General features: G+C 38.7%; 1 protein-coding gene and 2 long non-coding RNA genes across 6 annotated transcripts in view; 2 read left to right on the top strand and 1 right to left on the bottom strand.

The window, feature by feature from the left end:
- On the bottom strand, nucleotides 1–25,284 carry TERF1 (telomeric repeat binding factor 1). 2 transcript variants are annotated; one of them, XM_039523288.1, is made up of 10 exons: nucleotides 24,970–25,279; nucleotides 19,970–20,065; nucleotides 17,282–17,412; nucleotides 16,542–16,628; nucleotides 15,033–15,182; nucleotides 12,106–12,215; nucleotides 10,418–10,483; nucleotides 8,405–8,508; nucleotides 7,400–7,473; nucleotides 1–694 (listed from the first exon to the last, which is right to left on the bottom strand). In XM_039523288.1, the coding sequence occupies exons 1-10, from the start codon at nucleotides 25,127–25,129 to the stop codon at nucleotides 536–538; spliced, it is 1,137 nt and encodes a 378-aa protein (XP_039379222.1). In that variant the 5' UTR covers nucleotides 25,130–25,279; the 3' UTR covers nucleotides 1–535. The 2 variants fall into 2 exon arrangements, with proteins under 2 accessions (XP_039379222.1, XP_039379223.1); XM_039523289.1 differs by having other exon boundaries at nucleotides 534–719; nucleotides 24,970–25,284.
- On the top strand, nucleotides 5,213–9,292 carry LOC120397451. Its single transcript, XR_005593808.1, has 3 exons — nucleotides 5,213–5,323; nucleotides 6,794–6,944; nucleotides 9,045–9,292. It is a non-coding gene; the product is annotated as an uncharacterized LOC120397451 (long non-coding RNA).
- Nucleotides 13,743–25,376, top strand: part of LOC120397449 — a 139,644-nt gene continuing 128,010 nt past the window's right edge. For 2 of the 3 annotated variants that reach the window (XR_005593803.1, XR_005593806.1), the window contains exons 1-2: nucleotides 13,743–13,829; nucleotides 22,713–22,826. This is a non-coding gene — a long non-coding RNA (uncharacterized LOC120397449). Of the gene's footprint in view, nucleotides 13,830–22,712; nucleotides 22,827–24,234; nucleotides 24,439–25,376 lie in introns of those variants that run through there. The other variant, XR_005593804.1, reaches the window with a different exon arrangement.

Raw genomic sequence — 25,376 nt, 5'->3', positions numbered from 1 at the left:
TACAGTTTACCTTTTACATCTTTAATATTACACAATTAGTATTTTACAAATTAACATTGACATTTCATGAGTGAAAACATCCACTTTATACAGATAAATGCCATCTTTTATGTTAAGTTACATATCTATACTCAAGAGAGGATATACAGATGTATACCTTTTATTGTTCTGGTTCCACTGTCAGGATGCTAGTTGAGACTTTACCTTATCCTACCAGAACTAACAAGCTACGGTACCTTGTGCTTTGCAGAATTAAAAAATTCAAAATATTAAAAAACATTCTAAAGGAAAAAAAAGATATAACGTAAGCTCCTAATCTTATCACTTATTGCTTTTCATAGTATATACATTCTTTGAGAGAGAAACATTAGTCTTACATTACTAATGAATTCACACAGAGGAAGCTATTTTATATCAACTTAAACTGCTCACAATACTTTATAACCAAAATTATTGGGAAAAGCTAGATAGGTGTCCAAACATTATTCTCATGGGAAAAGTGGTGCAAGAGTTGAAGTTACTTCTCACTGTCCAACTAAACAATGTCTTTCTTGATCATAGTTCTCCATCTGTCTTTTAACATGACACTGGTTCGGTTGTTGAAGTCATAATGAATCAGAATTTTATTCCAATTTCCCACTCCAAACTTCTTTACCCCATCCTTCAGTCTACTGTCTTCTTCCCAAGTCCATCGCTTTAGAAAAAAAGAGAATTGTACACTAAATTTTTTATGTAGAAAGTTCTAATATGACACATTTAGTATAAATACCAGAAATGTATGAAAATATTTATATGTCACTTATTAGTTTACATGCATTCATATAATGCTACATTAAAAGGTAGGTCAATTCTACATTTCCAGGTTACATCTGATACTTTAGGAGATATTCTCCTGTTTGGGTTTGGAGGATTTACACACATCTGTTATTGCACATTACCAACAAAGCATTAAGATTACAGTTGCTGTACATCTGCTGTGGAGTGCTGGTAGTTATACACGATTTTGCTCAAACTGTCAGACAGCATAAACTTTTTAAACCAGTCACTAGGTTGGTTTTGTCATTTTCTTTCAAGGACCACAATACCGGAGGCTATATAAATCCAGTCTAAAGGTTACCAGTTCAAACGTTAAAGAATAAGTAGATACCCCTTTAGAGTAAATAAATTTGGGCTGCTGAAGTTTCACATAGAATGTCACATAATAAAGACATAGGTGCATTTTGTAAATTCTACCCAATGACCCAAAGGCTTTCAAAATTTACTAAGGAGCCTAAGCTAGGCAGGCTCTTGAAAATTTTATCAGTGATGATCAAGACTAATATTAAATCGACATACAGAATGACCATTAGAACATTAAACAGTACTTGCCAATACAATACATAGGTAGCTATTTGTGTGAGTTTCACCTGAAAAATAAGTATCAAAAGGAGATGCTGTGTATCAACACCAATGGCATTTCAAATGTTAGTTCTTTTCATATGTTTAGTATTTTTCATCCAGGATTTTATTTGGGTGTATTATTTCCATTTAAGACAGAGCAGTAAGCAACTTGCTCAAGGTCATAAAGCAACTACCCATCTGACATCTAGTCATGTGCACTAACCAGAAGACCATGTTATGTCTAAACTAATTTAAGACTACAGCAGTATATTTAGCGTATTTTGCTATTAATGCAACTATCATTATAGGCCCACAAGTACAAAATTAAAAACATACAAAATGCATCGAGTTATCAAATATGACAAAATAATTTCCAAACCCAATGAAGCTACAAACCCTCTCAACTCAACCTTCAAAAAAAGTCTTAAGTCATAGAGTTAAAGACCAGACGGTACAACCAGGTCATCTAGACACCAGCACCACCACCACCTAGCACCCACACAGTAAAAAACAACAAAAATTAGACCAAAGTATTAACTGAATCAGGCTGGATAAAAATCCAGGATTAAAAAAATTAAAAATGGATTTTTTAATTTAAATATGAGTATACTTTTAAAATAAACCTATTTAAAATTCAATTTGAAACTTCCTATAATCTATTAAAATAATTTAAATTAAAACTAAAAATATTAAGCAGCACAAATTTTCTGCTGAAGATCAATGAAAAAAACTGATGGAAGTCACAGGCTAAGCACCTGGAATCAGACTTTGTTGAAGTGCTAAACTAACTTCTGGCAGCAGTAGCCTCTTCTGTATGTGCAGAAAGAATATTTTCTTCATTTCAGTTTATTCAACTATTTCAGTTCAATTATTAGTTCAGGGTGGCCCAACTGGCGGCGAATGGGCCACTTCTGGTGCCCATGGTGTCCACTCCCGCAGCAGCAGCTGCCTGGAACGTAGAGAGCATTGCAGTGAAATACTGCACATGCCAGAGACCTTCTCTACAAAATGGCATCCTTTGCATGGCATGACTTCTCACATACCATGTGTGCGAGGTCATGCTGCATGGAGGATGTCACTTTATGTTACAAAATGGTGTACTCTGTACAGTAGGACCTTGTACGTGTGGTTTGTGTGAGGTCACACTGCTTGGAGGACGCCATTTCATTTCTGTATCTGGCATGTGGTGGTGCTGCACAACTGCTCATGCAGCCCATGTGACTGAAAAGTTTATTCAGAGTCAAGAAACAACTGGGAGTTTCAAACCATGAAAGCTTTCTTCTTCTGATCTATGATCAGTGAGAGGATGAGCTCTATTAGTTCTAAAATCTTGAAGGAAAATCAGTTCAATTTACTAACTGCAGATACTTTGTTTTATTAATCAGTTTTGAATGAAAAATATGTTTTGATAAACCTTATGTATCCAGCATATTTATGATTTTTTGTATTAAATAAAACTATTTAAAATGTCTTTGTGTGTGCAATTTTAATCATTAGAATTTCCATCCAACTAGAGCTTGACTCAAATCACAAGTTAAAAAAAGAAATACATCCACCATTTTTAAATATAAAAATGATTAATCTGAATAAATGAAAGATGAGATATATTTCTTAAACAAGTGTATATAGATATGGTGTGTCCTCCTGATTAGTAAAAAGTAATACCAAACTTAATGTAAAGGCTATGTTTAGATGAAAAATCATTGGTTGGTAACCATTCCAACATGTTGAGTCTCAACCTTTCTTAGGAAATAACTAAAAAAGTACAAAAGCAAAAGATTGATTTAAATCAAAGTTCCCTGCTTACTTATTTAAATCATGATTAAAATTGGTGATTTAAAGCAATCCACCGCACAATGTTCTTGTAATACACTACTACAGCAACTTAACTCTCTTTTGGACAAATGGAACGATAAATAGGAGAAGCAAAATCTAGAACATAGCCCTTCCTCTGGGAATTCCCTGCTCTCAAGACATACAAATCTAGGGGAACTGTCAGCTCAAGTGTCCCAGCTGATCTCAACTTTCAGGGTAAAGCATGGAGAGGGCCAACCTTTAAAACACTAACTATAAAGCCTGTTATGTTTCAGGTTCAGACATCTCAAATCCCACCCAGAAACAAATGGGAAGCCAATGGAATCAGTTTTATAGCTCTAACAGGTACCATTTCTTTCATAAAAAATAAAGCCAGCCATTTGGAAGTTTATAGCCATACTAAAGACTCACTTTTAGCTAGCCTTCCAATGCTGATGTCCACTCTTGAACCTTACCAGTCTCTCAAACAGCATTATATACAGTATAATGAATTAAACTGATTTTCAAACCACACAGAAAGAGTAAGAGGGAACTAAAATATACCCCTTGATCTTTTAATTTTTACTGTTATCTTGTTCATTCAAATATTTTATTGTTTGCATCATCCCTTGCTGTAACATATCTTAGGTAACACTAAGTTGCTTAGAGTAGGAAACTGGCATATCCTTATAGCACGATGCATTCTCTATCTGCTAGACAACTAGGCAACAGCAGTAACAATAACTGGCAGATTTCAGAATTGGAACCTCCCTCCCTCTGCTTCTGCCCTGTTCTTTCATAAAGTGAACACATTTGTAATGTAAATCTAAAATGTTCTCATCAGTCATCATTTTTCACCCCAGGATCATAAAGAGTTTTAGTGATAAAGGAATAACCCCGTAAGGGTGAGTTATTCGCGAAGTGCTACCAGAAGGATAACCACAGCAGTGCTAGTACAATAAACTACATGATTTATGCCACCAGACCCTTTCTTATCCGTATGTATTATTTAAAAATCACATTGTGATAGCATCCAGAAGGTATCAATAGGCTAGCAAAGCCTGAGCCTCACTATGTTAAGTGCTGTAAAAAAAAAAACAAAAACAAAAAAAAAACACACCACACACAGACTCCGCCCCCACCCTGAGTTTACAATCTAAAAAAGTTCCTCTCCTAAAAATATTTCTATTTTTACTTCAAATAAGTTGGATTTTAGTTTAAAATGTCAAGCTTCCTCATACAGTTTGAGTGTCCCCTTCCAAAGCTCATTCCTGAAACATAGGATGAAGGACTCTACAAACACTGAGAGACTCAATAGCTTAGATTTGTTCAGAGCTAGAGATGTTCCAGGTTAATGCTGCTAGTTACCACCCGTTAAGCCAAATGGTGAATCTGGCCACAAAAAGAGCAAGCCAGCAACTGAAAAGTTGGTGACAAATAGTTACAAAAAGCAAAGCAAACAGTTTAAATCCTCTGTGATAAGGTACTACAAACTCCTCTTAAATCCTTTACATGTAATTGCTCATGTTTGGAAACAAGTATTACACATACTTGCAAGTTAAGCTGAATCATCCCCGCAAACACCCTCCCCCGCCCCCCCCAAAATTGAATTTTCTTCTTTGACACAAATAAATAAAAGGTCCAATTCTGGATCCCTTGCTTCAGCAGCAAGCCCCACTGATTTCACTAAAGGACTTCTCACACAAAAAAGGAGCTCTCTAGCACCCTAAATAAGTAAGTGGTACTTGCATCTGTAGAGTTCAATTTACTACTGAAAGGCTTTAGAAATTAGAAAGAATTCTCCTTTCAATGGTGTTGCATCAGACTGAAGTATGTAGCTTAACTGAAAAACGTTGTTATGAAAAGCTGAAAACGGGCACTGAACCATTGCAATGAAATGCCATTACAAAACAAAAGCAAAGAAAGCCAACATTGAAAGAGGAACTGCATGGAAAAGGGAGTTCTAAAAGTCAACAATCCTTTGTGACATTCACAGCATTCTTTCATGCATGCAGACAGTCTTATATAACCCACAATTATGTGGCTGAGCAGACTCAACTTTCTGGAATACCAAAAACATTGCTGTGTAAGATTGATATTAGAGATCCCATTGACAAGGACTACTGCACAGAAATAGCAAGGAGATAAAGTATGAATTCTATTGGTTCATGAGAGCAATTACATAGAATTTGATTTTTTTTTCCTTTTCATTCTTTATAAGAATGTAGGAATTTAACAAAATTTTCCCACCCCCTATGAACTTTTATCTGTTTCCGTATGTTGTTAGGTTTCTGCATTTTTAATGGGGTTGACTTAACTATATAGTTAACAACTTTAACCATCATAGCTTCCTGGTCTTCCTAAGGTATTTGTGCACGAGCATCACTGAAGTCAGCACAAGTCTGGGAAAGGTTTGTAATTAACTACTGATGCACAACTACCATAGCAAAGAATAAAATATTGATAATATATACAGCTTTTCTGTATTAGTGGGGAGTGAAAACTTAGCACTAGGAGCAGTACAAGTTATTTTGTTTTGGTTTTTTTAATCATGTGGCAATGTGCCAATATTCTTTATGTCAAAGTGGCAGCTTTTGCTACCTTCATCAGTAACGAAACAAGAGGAAAGGGGGCACTGGCTTTGAGCCATTTGGCTAGGTTTCTGTAAGAAGGGAATAAATATTTTAAGGCAAACAAACAGATACATTGACAATGTGCTCCTCTAAAATTTTGTTTTGATAAAACATTTGTAGCTTCTAAGGAGACTGTCAGTCCCGTAACTATTTGTAAAGTTTTTGCCACAGTTAATCATTGCTTTGAAGTAAATTGCGTTTCAACTCAGTGTTTTAGATATGGAAACAGGCACCACATTAGTCTCTGCGGTATGTATGTTGGTGGCTTAACAATGGATCTCTTATTAGTAGATGGTCTAATCTGAGGATTGGCTGTACCTGTAAATTTAAACCAGTACTTTGACATAGGCTGTTAAGGACGGGAGGAATAAAGGTGCTAGATGGACATATATCTACAGTAAACTGATAGAAAAGTTGTTCTCTAGTTATTCTTAAAAATTTGAGTCACAAAAATAAGTTCATCTTTTCCTGATTAACTCAAGATAAAAAGGATGAATCAGCTTGTGTCAGACTGTTGTAAATGACAGTTTGGAGACTCAAACAAGATTTCCGACAATCTTGTGCTGCCTGACTCTCTCTTCAGTGCTCCTCTATGTTGAAAACTGAAGCCTATATTCTAGATTTATTTAAAAGGCCATCATGGCAGCCATTTCAGAAAGTTAACTGTATACCAGATGCATTATTTCAGAACAGTAGAGTCTTGTTCCCAAGCAAACATCCCTATATTAAACTCACATTTCTAGGTTTTCCAAAGTTAGGTGGTACTTTAGTTTGTGTCAGTGATGTAACTAGCATTTTAAAAGAGTGACTACAAACAGATTTCTACATTTTCTTCATGGATCAGGTCTTTATGTAATGCAGCATTATGGGAAGTTGCCTGTTATCAGACCACTGTAATAGGTTTACTTTGAAAACTCCAATTATGTATTTTCACCCTTACAATGGAGCACTTTGTTCACTAATGGTACGTCTATACTACCCACCAGATTGGCGGGTAGTGTTCGATGCATCAGGGATCGATTTATCACATCTCATCTGGACGCGATAAATTGATCACCAAATCGACGCCTGTCAGGAGGAGTAAGTGGAGTCGACGGTGGAGCCACGGCAGTCAACTCGCGCCGTGAGGACAGCCAGGTAAGTCGAACTAAGAAACGCAAATAGCGTAGCTGAGTTGTGTATCTTAGTTCGAAACCACCCCCGTGTAGCCCAGGCCAAAGGTGACAGCCCAACATTAAGCCACTGTGTGACAAAATCATTGATGCTGGCTTGTTCAAAGCTCCTGCAAGGAACTGCTGTCTTGACGCCTATAACCTAGATAAGGTAAATTAGGTATTGTCTAGTTTAAAGTTTTTCATTCATGACTTAGTTTTCTGTAAATGTGTATGTTTGAAAAAAAGATATACAGGACGCTAAAACCCTAAATAGCAACAAACAATACACTTTGCAAGTTTGAGTTTCATGAGTATTAGCTACATACTGCACAGTAACTAAAGTTGGAAAGAATGCTATGTTATATTTTCTGTAATTGAATACCCATACATTTTGTAGATTAATTTTAGGTCCATTTACAGTATAAAACCAATACGCACCTGCTTCTTTCGGCCAGTTTGCCTGTGAGACAGGGACTTTCCATCATTTTCAATGTTGTGCAAATCACTGAGACCTAAATTAATAAGTTAAGCACACAAAGGTCAATAAATGTCAACATTCTGAACCTAATTCTCCACTGTAACATTTACACCCGTGAGAAGCAAGAACAAAGTGAGTGTAGATTACTACTATTTGATTTGTTAGCCTTTTACATCTATTTTGGACTATTGTAAGTGTCTATACAGGATAAGCACAGTGGAGAATCTGACCGTCTGTTGGGGGTACTCAGAAAAGAATACTTACAGGAATTTAGTGGCCATTTGTAAGAGATTGTATTAGTAGAAGAATTTTACTTGTATTTTAAACAAGAATTCTGAATAGCATTATTAAATATTCAAACATTTCTCCATTACTACAATTAAAACAGTACAAAAATCTACCTTGTAACTATTTACATGCACCTTTGTCCACCTACCCATCTCCCCTGTGGCTTATTTTAACATTCTAAATCTGTGCAGCTTTGTCACAGCTGTCTTTTTTAAAAAGCTAGTCACTGCCTACTTGATGGTTCTTCCTCTCCCCACAAAATGAAGTATTTCTCCCCAGAATTACCCTGGGGAGAGATCCAGGACAGGCACTACTAACTGCTTTCTTATAAATAAAATCATGAAGTGGACAGCATGTTCAACTGTTTCCTAGATCTTTTGATTGGTTTGTTCTCTCAAATCATTTTAAAACTTTAAGAGCTAAAATTTGTAGAATTTGGCCCCCAAAATCTGAAATCAGGCAGAGTCTTGAGGCACCGTGATTGCTGCTTTCCTGTTCCAAAGGCAGACAAAAAATGGTGGGGTACTTGAACAAGTTAGTAGCAAATTCCAAGGGAGGAAAACAGTCATATAGAGGTAATATTTTGAAAGCCCATGAGTATCAAGATAATTTATCTGTGAATAGTTATATTGCATTCTGTGTACCGCAAGTCTTAATGAAAGCCACAGTATACTCACTTTGAAGACAACTGGTTTTCCTGTGTTTTGTTATCCCATTAGAAGGCACGTTTTCTAGCTTCCAGAGGGTGTTCTGTGCTAAGGAATAAAGGCGTTTGTGTGACCTGCAAGATATAACAACTAGACCTGCTGAAACATTCAGAATATGTGTGTGACAGCTATGCAAGCTGATTTTTCGGTTTGGTCACTGAACTGAAAATAATTTTTTCAAACAAACTGAATTTTCATTTTTTCTTGTCAAAATAAATGAATCTGAAGTGACATTTCAAAACTGTTGGTTTAGAAAGTTTCAAAAGAAATGGTTATCTACATTTCCATAACTGCTGTTCTTTGAGGTGTGTTGCACATGTACATTCCACTAGAGGAGTGTTCACGCCCTCTCGCAAAGATGTCAGATTTCCACTCCCCCGCCCCTCCCAGTGGTACCCATTGCGGCAGCTTGAGAGCGCTCTGTTGCCGCGTGGCATTGTGTGCTGGTATAAGGCAGAGCCACTCCAACGCCTCTGTTTCTTTGTACCCATTTGACTCCAATAGAGGAGGGGAAGGCAGGCAGGTTGTGGAATATACCTCAAAATGTTGCAGAAAGGTAAATAACCGTTTCTTCTTCTTTGAGTGATTGCACATGTCATTTCCACTGTAGGTGGCTCACAAGCAAACAGCTATGGAAACTGGCATCATCTGTGCACTGACAGACAATGGTGTAATGAGAAGTGAAAGTGTGGACTGATGACCAAGTCACTGCGTTACACAGATCAACAATTGGTACTCAAGCCAGGAAATCTGCAGAAGCTGTTTGTGCTCTAGTAGAATGTGCTGGTTCTGGAGATGGTGGGGTTTTGTTACACAGTTGGTAGCACAAATGGATGCAGAGAGATCCAGGAGGAGATTCTCTGGGAGGAAAGTGGATTGCCCTTAACTCTACAGCTCTTTGTCATGGTTGCTGATAAGGAAGTTTGGAAAGATTTAGTGTGCACTAGGTATAAAGCTAATTCTCTTCTCGCATCTGGTGAGTAAAGTCTTTCTTCATGCTTATGGTGATAGGGTTTTGGAAAAAACATGGGCAGATATCTTGGTTAATGTGAAAATTTGAGACTACTTTTGTAAGAATCTTTGGGTGTGGACAGAGATAAACCTTATTCTTTTAAAAGCTGCATAAGGTGGTTCTGACACTAGAGCTCTGAGCTCACCAACTCTTCTGGCTGAGGTGATCACTACTAGGAATACTACCTTCATGGAAAGGTGAAGGAAGGAGCAAGTCACGAAAGTTTCAAAGTGGAGTCCCGTTAGACTAGTCAGGGCTAAATTAAGGTCCCCTGGAGAGATGGATCCTGCACTTGAGGGTATAATCTGGCCATACCCTTCAGAAATTGACTAACAATGGGGTAGGAGAAAAGGGGCTTATCTTCCAGTATATGGAAAGCTGAGAACAGCCAAATGTACCCTTATTGAACTAATGGTCAAATTCTGTTTTAGATCTAGAAGGTAGTTCAGCACAGCTTTCGGGGATGCTTTGTGAGGAGACATACCTTTCTCATGAGCCAAAATGGAGAAGCACTTCCACTTGGGTGGGTAAGTGATTCTAGTTGAGGGTTTTCTACCATTTTGAAGTACATTCTGGACAACCATCACTGACCGTATGAAGGAACTGAGGGGGATCAGGGATACCTCTGCCCTCTTAAACCAGCATGCAGTGGCATGTGGCCACAAAGAGCCTTCAAGCAGCCCTGATGGGTACTGCTGAGTAAAAGAGAAGTCTCCAATATCTGTGCATGAGGTGCACACAAGTCTACAGTGGAATTGACACATGCCATCGCTCGCAGAAGAACAAGCTGTTTTGACTTTTTCAAAATTTGTTTCTTCATTTTATTTAATCATCCAAGACTATTCAAGAATTTGGGTTGAATTTTCAGACTTTTGGTTGCCTCAAACAACTGATTTTTTTGGGCAAATTTACCATTCACCATAAAAATTTCACCCAGCTTTAGTGAGACAGAGCAACAAAAAGTTCTTTACTTTTTTAGATGTTCTCTTGCATTCTCTGATGATTCATTTCCAATACTTCTCCGATCTTCTAGATTACTTAAAAAAAAGTAAGATAGAAACGTTTAAAAACCAAAAGTCATCCCCTAGACTTCAACCCTTCTGTCTAGCCAAGTGACCTTACCCTCTCTAATAAAGCTTCTAACAAAGTATACAAAGGTTAGTTATGTAGAACCATTAACCTCCTTAGAGACCCATTATTAGCCTTAAAAAAAAAAAAAAAACAGGTGGCAATACCTCGGCCCACCAAAACACAAGAATATGTGACTAAATATAATACATGCTTAAAATTGAAATATTAATTATAAACAAGTCCTTCAAAGAGTAGTATGCCCATATTTTCAAACTATAATTCTAAATCCTTCTTATAGACAACTCATGGAAACCATTTGTATTCTTCAACTAAGTCTTCCCTATCCTGTATTCTATCACTCTCTCTCAACAGATGTAAACATTTTACAATTACTCTTCACTAATATAGTCTAATCTGCATCCAGGTTACCTTCCTTAGTGAAATGTTCAGATCAAGCATAACACAGTAGCAGTGAGGTCTACATCCACAATGAAAATCATCTATTCTAGCCCACCATCTTTCTCAGTGAGAAAGAACTTGTAGCAGATCTAGGATTTCAATAATCACCACAGCACCTTCAGTCAGAAAGAAAGGTGAATGGCATCCAAATTTACAAGTTTAGTCAAACTTCCACAACATCCCTCATTATTAAAAACATGTCAGTGCTTTCAAACAGAAGCTTTAAGAAGTTAAACCGTTTGCTCTACTCCAAATCATTTTTTTAGGTTACTGGTTTGGAAGAGACCCAACTACTTTCTACACTATGATCACAACTAGTAGACAGACAACCTAATTTACTAGAGTCATCAGTGAACTAGGGATGGGTTTCTCCCCTCCACTTTGGCAGAAGCATACCAGAGCATGGAACCCTTGTCTCCCTGCTTTCTCTTCTTCATATGCCAGTATGCCCTGAATTTGAAGGGCAGGACTAAAAAAAGCTTGTGCGTAAAGAAAAATTAAATAGATTTCAATGTTTTTAAACTGTCACAACTGTCTCTGACAAGATTTGTTAAAGATAAAAATGTGCATCTTCAAATACTTACCAAGTCCGTGCCAAGCCCTACCAACTTGTTTTCTGTTGGCCATTATCTTTTGGAAGAATTCTTTTGCCTCCTTGTAGTAGAGTCCTGCATGGGACTATTCTTTTAATCCTGCTCCCATCCTGCCCCTTAATACCTGGTCCCACATTGTTTCTTGCATTTGTATCCCGCTCCCACCTACAAAAACCTCACATCCCACAATAGAGAGAATCTCCCATGCTACTAAAAAAAACAAAAAACAACTACAGTTGGTTAATATATTATACATAAAAATTGTGTGAATTCCATTTACCACTAAAAGAATCAAACAAATCTTGCTTATATCATGTAAATAAAACACTAACTCCTGTTATAATAGACAAGTCTCTTTCCATCTCTCACTTAAATTTGAGTATTAAAACATTGATTTAAAAAAATAAAAAAATAAAATAGATAGAGTTTTCCCACAAATTGCCACCCACAACAAAGTACATTTTACTCACTAAGCTAATTTCAAATACCACTGATAAATTCTTATATGGCTACTGGTATGATGCTGAGTTACAAACCTTTGTTCTGTTTCCAAATTACTTTCATTATTTGTTTCAATAGTATTTTCAGGTTTATTGTGTGACATTGTTGCTTCCAATCTTTTAGTCTCCACCTCTTTTGTGGCTGCCTATGAGGATTGTAAGAGCAAGTGATGCATTTATTTGAACACAAATTGCAGTTAAGTAACATGTATTAGCTGTCACAACACATTAGGTATAATAAAGTAGTTACTTTGAAGAAATTTCTAATAGTAACATTTTGCCATTAAGATGAATGCTACTTTGAATATATTTATTAGGTTATGCTTAGAACTAGAGTTCCATCAGAACACTTATCAAAAGTTCAATAACCAAAGACATTTTAAGAGAGGAACACATTTGATGCTATGTACATTAATAGTTACACAATACATGTTCAAACAAACAAGGGTATGTGGGGGATGCATGTTAGAGCAATTCTAAGGGAGCAAATGTTATTCTAAAGGCAGATTCAATTGTACTGCTTGTATGAATAGATCCTACTGGCTTTCTTGCCATTTTAAATTTAAAACTAAATATCTGATAGATCAGAATTTAAGAATATTGGTACGACATGTACAGCAGACACTTTTGGTGTGGCTGTAACAGTAACAAATTTTATCTAAGGCAATCAGGATATATGTGTGCGCTTATAGGCAAGTGGAGAGAGCAGCAGAAAAAGTGTAATAATAGTCAGCTATTTAAAACCATCAATGTGTCAGATGTTTGAAAATTTAAAGGGACACATTTGAAAATCATGTTTGTGCCTGCAAATGTTGTACCTATTATTGTTAAAGTTAAAACGTGAGATTGTAACTGCCAAATTGGAAGAAAAAAAAAAGTTACACCCCCCCCCCCATTTATTGCGTATGAATTCAGATGGATTTTTTTGATGGCACTCCCTCCTGTCTCAGTACTAGCCTGATAACACTACCTATTCATTGCTCTGGCACAGCTTACCTACTCGCTTTTTTCAAGGCCCTGCAAGAAGTTCGCCAATAGCAGTAGCAGCTGCACTTCTGAAGATTCTGAGTTTGGTGGTAGTCAAGACAGACACCCTTCACTCTGACCCACATATGCACTCCCTTTGCCCTACTAACCTCCCTGCATGGTACCAAGGGACAATGTAGCCAAGTGACGGAGTTGTGGGACCTCTCTATGCCAGGGAAGTACAGGCATGTCCGTGGATATGTGTAGGAGGGGAAAGCAGCTGACTGTGCAATGGAAGGAGTGGGCTGTTTGCTCCCCAGGATTCCTCTGCATGTAACAGAAAGTACTTTGGACATTGAAAGCACTACCCTCAGTGATGCTTCTGAAGAGTTTAACAGGGATGGGTAGGAAAGGGGGAGTGGTATACTGTGGGCCTCAGAACATTGGGTGTGGAGCTCCTGGGTCTTCCTGTCTCACCTCTATTGAAGAGACACATAGCAACAGCAGGGAACTATCTAAAGGTATTTTCTTTGGTGCCCTAGCAGAAATCTGAATTTTTTTAACCAATTAAAAAAAATTTAGAACAAAGCAACTGACTGCTCAGCCAGAGCTGACTGGCAGCCCCACAGCAGCTGTGAGGATAAAAGGGCTGCAAGGCAGGGGGAGTGGGCAACTGCCAGAGACAGAGGGATAGCAGAGAAAGGATCCCTCCAGTATACTGGTGAGAAGCTGACAGACAAACTAACCTACTGAAAGGGGAGAACCAGGGCAAGAAGCTGGGGAAGACTACAGAGGTAGGAAGTCACTCAGGGAACAACAACAGTCTGAAGGGCTAGTGCTGGCTGTTACTAACAAGGGCCCTGGGCTGGAACCCAGTGGAGTGGATGCACCTGGGCTCCCCTACCTACCCTAGCCAGGGTCTCTTTAAAAGAAGCTCCTACCTCCAGAACAATTAGGACTGATTAGCTCCTACTGGAGTCACACAACTTCTGTTCCCTATTAGCCTAAAGGGGACAGAAACTTTTGAAGACCTGGCCAGGAGGGGTCAGTTCTTGACAATGACTTGACAAATGCAGAGTTGGGTGTGACAGCATAATGAACAATGGAGACAGGTTGGCGTAGTTCCCCATTGTCCTGCAAGGGGTCACTAGCAGATAAAGACCCCCATATTACAGTGCCACTTTGAATACGTTAAGTGTACTTAATACTTTGAATGCTCTCCTCTGGGTCTCTGCTTCTAAAAAAAGGTTAGAGAAGCTCAGATTTATTGATTTAAAAACTTGTTCCTCTCTTTAACTTTGTTAAATACCACACACAGTTTAGAAGCAATCCTCTGAATTTCTCAATTATAAAAGCACACATTAAAGAATTTTCCCTCACTGCTGACTAGGTATAGTTTTCATTAACATCTCTTTTCAATATCTACATAAAAGAAAATGGACTTTATTAAAGTGTCCTACTGCAGTTCATCTTCAGGATAAGAAATGTTTCTCTATCTCCGTGAAAATTAATTTCTTTAATCTGATGTTAATTTACAATAAATATCTAAGATGTATAATACTAGAAGTTTTATAGACTTAAAGAAAAGATAATGTAACTAGCTATTTCATGCTTTTTTAGCAGTCTGTTCTAGATGAGAAAAAGTGGTCCTCTTACCCATACGCAAGTTTAAAAGGATCCAGTTTTAATCATACAATTCTTATTTTCTCGTATTTCTTTCAAAACAAAGCTTGTTGTGCAATACTTTTGTTTCCCACTTTAAGAATCTATTTTCTGTAGGTTCTTTTTGAAATTTATTCTACTATTCTTCTCTCAAGCACATGCTTTGCCTTGTTTATTAACAGAACCATATGTGGCAATGTAAAGCTCTTCTCTCTAAAAGTGCTCAAGGCACTGTTCTAGTTCAACTCATCTCCTGGACTTTTTCCACCCCCTTTATTTTGCCTCAGCAGGCACCATTTTTATTAGTTTATCCACTTTGTGTTTACTCAACATACCTTGATTAGAAAATTTGTTGAGTTTTCTTTCAAGAAAACATCAATGTAAGACTTGATTTTATTGATCAAGAGATTATAACTGAAGCTCTGAAGAAAAGGCAGATCTGGATTGTTCCCATTAATAATTAAGGCCAGCTTCATTCTTAAAGCCTATAACAAAGAAAATTCAGAAATATACCAAAAATTCATGTATTGTATCTGACTATATAAGCAACACCTGCAAATATATTTTATAATATGCTTAATATCACTTCTCAAATATCTATTGTGCATTGGCTGGGAATGACAATCAAAAATGTACAAGGAAGGCTATTTACTAGTAACTGAGTCCTCTGAAGGTATTGCCTACATAGATCCTTATTTTGGGTTCTGTATCATGCCTTATGAATTCCAGAACCATTTCAAGGAGTTTGGGTTGCATGAACATTAAACTGTAACCTATGGATTCCAAAACTTTCCAAATGACCCTTATTTCCTCTTCACCTTCTTTAAGCCAATCCTACAACTCCAAGGAAATGGGGAAAAGGAGAGTGGAATAGACAATTCAGAGAACTCCAGTTGTTAGTAAATAACCTCTTTTCTCTTTTATTGCCTCTGCAAATTACCACTCAAAGAGGTTAGCAATTGTTAGTAATATTCAGAAAAAGAAGAGCCAATTAGTACTAAAGCAATGAGAAAAAGTTGGGTCTAGATATGACCTGAACTCCAGACAACAGCCATCCAAATCCTGCACACAGTACTACAGATTCGTGTTATGGAAGCTGCCATAGCTTTAAATTCCAACTCCTCCTTGTGCTGCAATTTGTGGTAACTGACACCCCCATAAAAGTGGAAATATCACTTATAAGAGAGGAAGTGAATAGAGCACTCTACAATGGTTCAGGTGGAAAACTCATGAGTATGACCAGAATAAAATTCAGGTTCCAGGCTTCTAGAAAGCATTCAAGTTTCTTGGAAATGCAAAGTTGCTATGGAACCCATCACAATCCATGTAGAGGAATGCATGGATTTACCTTGTTTCTCAGCACAATTATCACATGCCTGGCTTGCGATTGAATATTTACTAAAAGTTCTTTTTCTTCTTAGACTGTGCTTCTGCTCATAAGAAACTACATAAAAATGAGAAGTCTTTATTGATCAAATCTGTTCCCCATGAGTATGACGAGTATAATCTGCTTTAGAGACTAAAGTTTTTATTGCTCTTTACTAAGAACTATTACGAGGAATGAGGTGGATTCTATTTCTGCTTTTGAAGCACTAAAATTGTTCACTGAATTCCAGTTATGCTGGTGAAATTCTAATCTAGACAAAGCTGTATTGTCTACTCCTGGAAAATTACTTTCAGCCGCCTCTCACTGAGACAGCTGTCAGAGTGAATATGGCAAACAACAAACCCCAAGCTAAACAGCCTGATTTTATTGCCCCTCCCCTTATATTCTACACAAAGGTGAAAATATTTATCCCCCCCTCCAAAAAAACCCCAAGACACCCAGAAGTTACCATTATTACCTTATTTGATTCCGATTCTGCAAATAGTCTTTCAAGGACTTCTGTAGCTTCCTTAAAGTATCCTTTCTCTATGTGGACGGCTACAGCCTATAATGAGGGTAAATAAATTATATCTACAAGATATACTAAAATGCAATACCATTTAGGAAATCTGGAAGTATAAAAAACTTAAATTTATCCAGCTTTACAAATCTATAGTAAGATAGGTCTCCTACTTAAAACTTAAATTCAGATTTTAACTGAGTCCCCATAAGATATTATAGTGGGAGAAATTTGTTTTTACTATTATTTTAGAGCAAGTGAGTTTATTAAAAAGGGGTGCATATTCTGTTATTTTTCTGCATCTAGCTATGGTACAGTGTGGGTAAGTACTTTGCTGTAAGAAACAAACAAGAAGTACAAGATTCAAAGAATGACTGGACATTTATATGGATGGCAAGAACTATTCAGAAATAGTTAATACTAAAAAAAAGGTTTTGAAATGATCCCATGCCTGAGGACTTATTCACCCCCAACTGAGGTTGACTTATGAAATTTCTGCAAGTGCAGATTATCCAACAACTGTCTAGTGTGGCATACCTTGCACCTTCCCCTGAAATTCTCAATTACGGTTTCAACAGAAGTTACACCTCATCCCACTTGCATATAAAGTGTAAGTTGAACTAGAACTCGGGCAGTTTTCTTTTGAGTATGTGAATTACTAGATTGTTCAAAACATTTATGCAGATCAATGCATATACCTGAATCAAAATTAAGCGATGAATATCTTCATGCAGGTTATCTGGTTTGCTTTGCTCTTCTTCAAGCAATTTCCAAATTGACAGAGCAGATTCCAAAGGTGAAATTCTCTGATCGCTTTCAAAGTGACAACCTTAAGGAGAAAACGAAAAAAGTTAAGAAAAAGCTACCTCTGAAGTGGCAAAGAGTAATAGCATGACACCATTTTCCTAACAGCTGAAATTATCACATTAAATATATTTAATTTTATGTAATTTTTTTTTTTAAACTGTGCATGAGTATTAGTGTTTTAAAAAATTCACATCTCTTCAAAATATTTTCAGTGTGTGGAGGATTTGCTGTCTCACATTGTCTTCAAATGTGCTCTGCAGAGCTGAATTAGAGTCTTTTCAATGTTAGCAAAACACAACAGGAACTGAACTCCCTCCCCACATACTGATGGCCGCACTACTGTGCCTTTGTTTTTAAAGCAAGTTATACTTCTCAGTGTTGTGATTAGCTCAGTATTCTTGCTCATAGGTATTGAGTTTAAATATGATTGCTTGTATGAATTGTATTTATTTTGGATACATTAGTTTACATATACCTGGAATCTGGCTCAGTTTTGCCTCTTAATTTCAACTGATTAAATTCTGACTCACCCTCTTCTGCATATACTGCATACAGAGTAGTATCTTCCTTAGTTTTGGAAGGGTTTTTTCCCCTATTTTTTTTGTATCTTTCTTAACTATAGACAGATTATCATTCCTCCTGAAATAGACGTTTTAAAGTCAGCCACACTTAATATCACTTGCAGCATAGCTGGAGACTCAAAGAAAACTGAAGTGCCTTCAACTTCAGAGAATAGAGAAATATTTATTATAAACATACATTTCCATCTCTCTCAATATTGTTGCTTCAGTTACTACTAAACTTACAACTTAGTTGCAACTAGTGGCCTTTCAAAAACTCCTGTTTTGACATTTATAAGAGTCTGAAGAAATCTATTTCTGGGCCACTGCCTACAGCACCTTCCTGCCAAAGAAAGCATTTTGTAGTGCTTAACAAACGGTGTCAGCTATAGACTAAGTGGCTGTTCTGCAAATTTCAGAAGTGGATCCACTAGCTCGTCCCACGCATGAGATTGTTAAAGATCTCATGGAGTGTGACTTGATCTTTTCAGGGATCCCTGTGGATGATTTGTAAGCTTCCAGAATACAGTCTAATCCAGTGGTTCTCAACCAGGGGTACGTGTGCCACTAGGTGTACACAGAGGTCTTCCGGGGGTACATCATCAACTCATCTAGATATTTGCCTAGTTTTACAACAGGCTACATAAAAAGCACTAGTGAAGTCAGTACAAACTAAAATTTCATACAGACAATGACTTGTTTATACTGCTCTATACACTATATGCTGAAGTACAATATTTATATTACAAAATCAATTGGAATTATATAGTAAAAATGAGAAAGTAAGCAATTTTTCAGTTATAGCATGCACTGACACTTTCATATTTTTATGTCTGATTTTGTAAACAAGTAGTTTTTAAGGGAGGTGAAACTTGGGAGTATGCAAAACAAGTCAGACTTCTGAAAGGAGTACAGTAGTCTGCAAAGTTTGAGAGACTCTGGTCTAATCAACCTAGCGATGGAGGACTTGGAAGCTCTGGACCCCTGGAATTTTGAGTGGAAGGACACAAACAAGGAGCACAAGCTTCTCATGGATTCTGTATGCTTGAGATAGCTGTCAGAAGAACTCTGAAAATCTAAGTATGCCATGCCTTTTCAGATGGATGTTGTAGTTTTGGACAGAATGAAGGAAGGTTTATGGTGTCCTGACCACCACCCTGTAGTTTTGGAACATGCAGTAAGGCTCTTGTATAGACAAGGCTGCCAGCACTGATTTCTGGGATATGCACTATGCTCTTGGAACACTTGTTGAATCTGCAGTGCTTGTGAGGACTAAAGGATCTGGAAGGCAGATAGGCATGCCTTTGCATACAGTGGTGGTCAGCCCACGACAATGTAAGGAACCCATATTTGATTGAGGAAGTGGTCCCACACCCTTACTATGAAGGCTTGAAGACTTCTCATGAGTGATTGTGCCCATGGAGCGATTCCTATGCACGACACCAGGAATCCTAGCATTTGGAAGCGTAGCGAGATGATAGGTATTCTGTGGCTTTGCAACAAGAAAATGTAATACTGGATGGCACCAGAGAACTTATCCTGGCACGGATGAAGCTTTATGCCTGGAGGAGATTCAACATCCAAGATGTGTCCCTTTGTGCTCTTCACTGTGATGGAGCTCTGATCAAGATGCCATCCAGAAGGGTATACAGGTGAATCCCCTGCAACCCAAGTCTATTATCACTACCAACATTTCTGTAAAAACCCTGGGGGCCGAGGATAGGCCAAATGGGAGTGTTCAGTACTGATAATGGAAAAACAGACACTAAATTTAAAAAGAAAAAAATTGAACACTGTCTGAATGTAATCAGGTGAAAAATATATACCTAAGAAAAGCAATTTAATTATTCACAGTTACTAAGAAAAGTGGGGAGTGGGGGAGGAGGAAGGAAAGGAAGAACTCATCTGGTGCACCATGCCACGTGAGTGGAGAAAAGCATATCAGCTTCATCCAAATAACCTTTTAAAAATCAGAATTACATTAAAAAATGAGGAGAGAGTTAACTGAGAAATATTTACCAAGTGTTTTTCCTTCTGAAATTCGTGTCAAAAACTGACACAGGTACACTGTTTTCCTCTGATGAGTAGCTATTTTGGACAGTCCATTAATAATAGCTGAAAAAGGAAAGAAAACTTAAATCAGTTTTGTTCCAGCAGTGCCACACTGTGGATAGAGGTAAGAGAGGCACAGAACTTGCCATACCTATCAGATTTAAAGTATTTTACTAGTCTAACCAATGTAAATCTTTAAAAAAGTATTAACAGTCATTTTCAAAAGTGCATTAGTAAATAACTTTCTTCTCCATTACAAAAAGGATGTAATCAAGTTCATATTTAAGACAGATGACTTGAGATTTACAGCAGCAACTAGAAGTGACAGAGCACACCAGAGGTTCATATTCTGTAAAATATTAACTAAATTCAGAATCGCACAATACCACATGTAAATGAAAGCTTTTGTTTTGCTCAAAATCTTAAGCAAGATAAATAAAATACAACTGGAGACTTTAAAGACTTTTTGGTAATATCCCAAAACCACGTGCTACCTCAGAGACAAGGAACAAAGGAAATAGGATTACCCAGAAAAAAAATTCATTGTAGCTATTTGACTGACAAAGCAAGTGTGTTACCATAGCAACAGCAACATCTTAAAGCACAAGCAAGGGAAATCCTCTTGCAACATTTCACAAGGAAAGGAGGGCATATATATTACCGTTATACCTATTAGGGTGAAAGTAGTTTTTGGAAAGAAGTAATTGAAGCACCATGGCATTATGACCATCAGTCTAAACAGATTTATTAGAATTAGAAATATAAGACCAAATCAGGGTGAGTCAAGTAAGTAGAAAGAGGAGACATATACTATATTTCTTTGGGCTAAAAATACCAGATTCAGGAAGTGGTGGTACTGTAACATTGTTTAATATGCACGTGCAGTTTAGTATTAAAAAAATAAAACAGCAAGGTAAAGTTACAGTGCATATAACCTCAATAAAGTTCATATTTATTTGTAAGATGCAGAACAAACTGAATTAATGAACCCTCACAACAAAGGGTAAGTAGTCAAATGAGAAAAGTAAAATGGGAAGGGGTGGGGCAAGGTCAAGTAATTTGCCCAAGACCACACAAGCATCAAAGGCAGAGCCGGGATTAGAAAACAGCAATTCAGCAAAGCACTTAAGTATGTACTTTGTGCTAACTGGGGCTCGAATCTGGGAGCTCCTGACTCCCAAACCCAGTGTTAACATCACTAGACCGCACTGTATGTGACAGTGGTCATTCTATTTTACTTAAGATGTATTTAAGTAAGGAAAAGATTCAAATTAATGTACTTGCTTACAGTAGTAAGTCATGGCCCATGGGAAAAGTTGGAACAGGTGCTACAAATTTAATAGCGTTTACAAGTTAGTTTATTTTAAAGCCCTTGGTTTATTACCCAACACAGCTCTAAATACTGTAGTGCTTTCCAGGCTTCCTTTACAATTCTACTGCAGTGTGGACAGGGGGAGCAAGAGCAGTGGGACTACTGTAACTCTAGACTTCAGCTAGAGAAATATAGTTTTGTATAGCAACATAGTTCCACAATTTATTCTCACTACTTCATTGGCCTTCCTCATCTCAGCCAAAACAGACTAGACAAACTAGAACTTTGTCTCAAATACAAATACTTTAAGTTTTACATTTGTAATGTAGAGATTTCGTAGATAATGATTTCCATAATACAAATAGTGCATTCCTTAGCTACTGTATCCTGTAGATGGAGCCAGAGTTCAGAAGATTTTAAAGAAAATTGGAGCTAGATTTCAAATAACTGTAGTACAGGTAATGTGTAAGAATTGTATTTCTCTAGGTGTAGGAGGCATAGTGGAAACTAAGTCTTTGCACTGGACCTATTCAAGTGTGAAAGACATTCCAGTTTCCTCAGCAGCTGTATTTTTTCCAGATCTTTGACTTACAACTGCACAGTACAGGTTTGATGAGTGTATTTTGACCTTAGCTTGAAGCAAAGTAGAGTTTGAATTCTATCTAGCTCTGGGGAAGGAGGCAAATATGTGGAATTTTCTCAAGGGAGTGGAGAAGGGAAGAGCTCTCAACCATAAGTCCTATTATTGATAGCTATGATCACTGCTTTACCGTGGTTTTTGCATTCCTTCCCGTCTCTCTCCTTCCTTCAAACTCTGACAGAAAGAGCCTTGTTCCTGTACATTAGCACTTTCCACTTACATGAAACTGAATGGAACTGCAGTTAGATCTGACATACTGTTTGGGTATAAATTGATCAACGTACTTTAAACTAAACAGAACAGAGAATTTCAGAAGTTGTTAAAAATGCTTTGAGACACTAGAATAATAAAAGTTCAATGCAAGATTTTCAGACAAATATTGCAGCAAGTTGGAAAACTGTTTATACCAAAACCAGAAATACAACATTTAGGTTGCTTAAACCAAGACTGGAGAACTTTGCTGGTCCATAGTTTCTCTCTTGAGAGACATGACACAAATAGCACTGGTTCATAGATTCTATAACTCGTCTTCCTGAATAGCACGGACCATAGAATTTCCTCAAATTAATTTTTGCTTGAAATACAAAACATCTTTTAGAAAAACATCCAATCTTAATGTAAAAGATTTCCACAACAGCCCTTGGTAAATTGTTCCAATGGTGAATTACCATCACACTTAAAAACTTGCAGATTTCTAGTCCGAATTTGTCTAGCTTTAACTTCCACCCACCGGACCTTGTTATACTTTTGTCTTCTAGACTGAAGAGCCTGCTACAATCAAATTTCCGTAGGTACTTATAAACCGATCAAGCTCCTCTGTTACCTTCTCTTTGATAAGCTGAAGAGATTGAGCTCCTTGGGTCTTTCATAAGGTATGTTTTCCAACCCTTTAATCATTCTCATGGCTCTTTGCTGAACTCTCTCCAATTTTTCAACATCCTTTTTGAATTGCTGACACCAGAACTGTATTCCAGTATCTGGCTTTGGTCTGATCACCACAGAGGTAATACAACCTTCCTACTCAATATTCCCTGTTTATATAACCAAGAATCACATTAGCCTTTTTAGCCCAGCATCTCACTAGAAACTCATGTTCAGTTGATTATGCACTATGACCCTTCCCCTGAGTTTCTCAGCAAATATCCTCAGAGATAGGGGAAGCAGTTAGAGTGTTGTCCTTCTCAGATCTTGACTACACCAGACTGGTGAATTTCTCCAAGAACCATTTGGCACTCCTAGAATGCTTGGGGGTGGGAAGGAAGAATGAACGATCGCATGAAGGCGCGCGCACACACACACACACACACTCACTCTCTCTCTCTCGGGCCCTTCATTTTCAGTTTTTATTCCTGAGAAAATATCAGTGTTTATTACAACAACAAAAACAGGTGAAAATCAGTGCAAAAAACTATTAATAGTTTTTCTGGGTAAATATTATGGCTTATTTTGGTGGATGGAAAGGTGGGGGTAAAAAGTATTCAGTAGACTAATGCTCTGAATTCTGTTCATCAATGGTGGTTTGCTGCAAAACTAAAACAGAACTCAAAACACAATTCCACCTCTGAGTTTAAGAAAACAACCTCTCTAATCCCCAAATAAAACTTTTCATGTGAATTAATGGTTTATTCTTGTAGGCTTACAACTATTAGCCTATAAATATTTACATTTAATAATTGGGCCACCACCATTTGTAGCACACACACAACTTCATCCTTTTCTCCTGTTTGTTTTTTTAAAACTTTTGAATACTTCCTTGTGCTCTGTAACACATTCTGATACAGATAGTCATTTTCTTCTCATCTTAGTGTGTCAAATCTTTAAACTGTTATCTTCTAATAGCCTGAAATGTGCCAGTGGTGGGGGTGAGATTCATCAGTACGTTCAGATGCTCATGCACTTCAGCACTTGTGTGCCTGTTTGTTTAGTGTGTGCATCTTTTAGACTAAATACAGGGGTAGGCAACCTACGGCAGGCATGCCAAAGGTGACATGCCAGCTGATTTTCAGTGGCACTCACACTGCCTGGGTCCTGGCCACCAGTCCAGGGGCCTCTGCATTTTAATTTAAATTTTAAATGAAGCTTCTTAAACATTTTAAAGTGGATGCACTGGTTTGGAAATAAGTTGTTTCAAATGACTTAACCTGGAAAAACATAACCCCAAACAACTTTCCAATGTAGATATGCCCACAGATCTGATCCTTACAGTGAAGTACAAGAGTCTGTACCCTGGAACAAATGTTTGGGGAACGCCCAAACTACTCTTCACAAGTGTCTCTCACTGTAAGCGCTACCTAGAAGCTCGTCGGAGTTTTCCACGGAAAAGTGAACTGTTCGGTGGGAAAATCAAGATGACGTCTCCGAGCTGCCAACTGGGAAGGCTCTTGTCAACCTCACTCCTGCCTGAGGCAAGGTAGCGAACTGGACAAGCGCCTTTCGGCCTGAGACGCACATTCCCGGCAGCCTTTCCCCGGCACCTTTCCCCAGGTTTCACTTTTTGACTTGATCGGGGGAAGGAAAAACGTTCAACCGTGAGGCCCTCTGGCGGAGGCGGGGGGGGAGAGAGATCTCCAGGGCGCAGCCAGCTCCAACAAAGCGCTGCGGCGAAGAGCAGCGCGGCCGGGAGTGCTGCGGCAGAGCGCCCCACGAGACTGAGCTGCGGCAGCGAGCGGAGCGGGGCCGTTAGTGGCACCGGGGGCTCGGCCCCGGAGACTGGGGAATCCTAAGGGGGGGGCGAGCTGCACCGGGGCCAGGGTCAGAGCAGGGAGGGGCCACAGCTCCGTCGGCGACAAGAGCCAACTCAGGGCGGGGCCCTGTGTGGCCACGCTCGGGCGGGCGCCCACGCGCGGGGAAGCCTCCCCACGGCAACACGAGACGCGGCCCGGCCCAGCGCGCTGCCCGCGCACCTGTAGCGGTTGTTGCAGCGGCCGCTACACCTGTGACGACACAAAAAGCTCCAATCACGGAGCGGCCGCGACCCGCCTCCCGCAGCACCGCCCCCGGCTCAGCCCTTCTCACCCTGCGCCGTGTCCCGGCTCCGCTCGAAGTCCCGCGTCCGCCCCTCCCGGAAGTGCCGGCACAGCGCGTAGCAGGTGAACTCCAGCATCCAGCCCGCGGCTACGGCCTCCGTCTCCGCGAACAGCCCGGGGGACACCTCGCCCTCCCCGTCCCCATCCATCTCCCCACTGGGCCACGCTCCCGGCTGCTCAACCGCGGCCCTGCTTTGTATTTTCAAACCCGCGCGCAACTGACGTCAAGCCCCACGCCGCCAGTAACCGCAGTACGGGTGGAATGACGTCAACATTACGCGCGTGCTCTTTACTCAGACTCCGCCTCTTCCGCCCTGCGAACCCCGGCCTCTGTTTGCTTCAATTTAATGCCCGCAAACGCTCCCGCTCCAGAGCCTCCCCCCGCGACAGGAAGTG

The sequence above is a fragment of the Mauremys reevesii genome, linkage group 2, assembly GCF_016161935.1.
Source record: "Mauremys reevesii isolate NIE-2019 linkage group 2, ASM1616193v1, whole genome shotgun sequence".
Classification (NCBI taxonomy): domain Eukaryota; kingdom Metazoa; phylum Chordata; order Testudines; family Geoemydidae; genus Mauremys; species Mauremys reevesii.
This window is presented reverse-complemented; position numbering and strand designations above follow the sequence as displayed.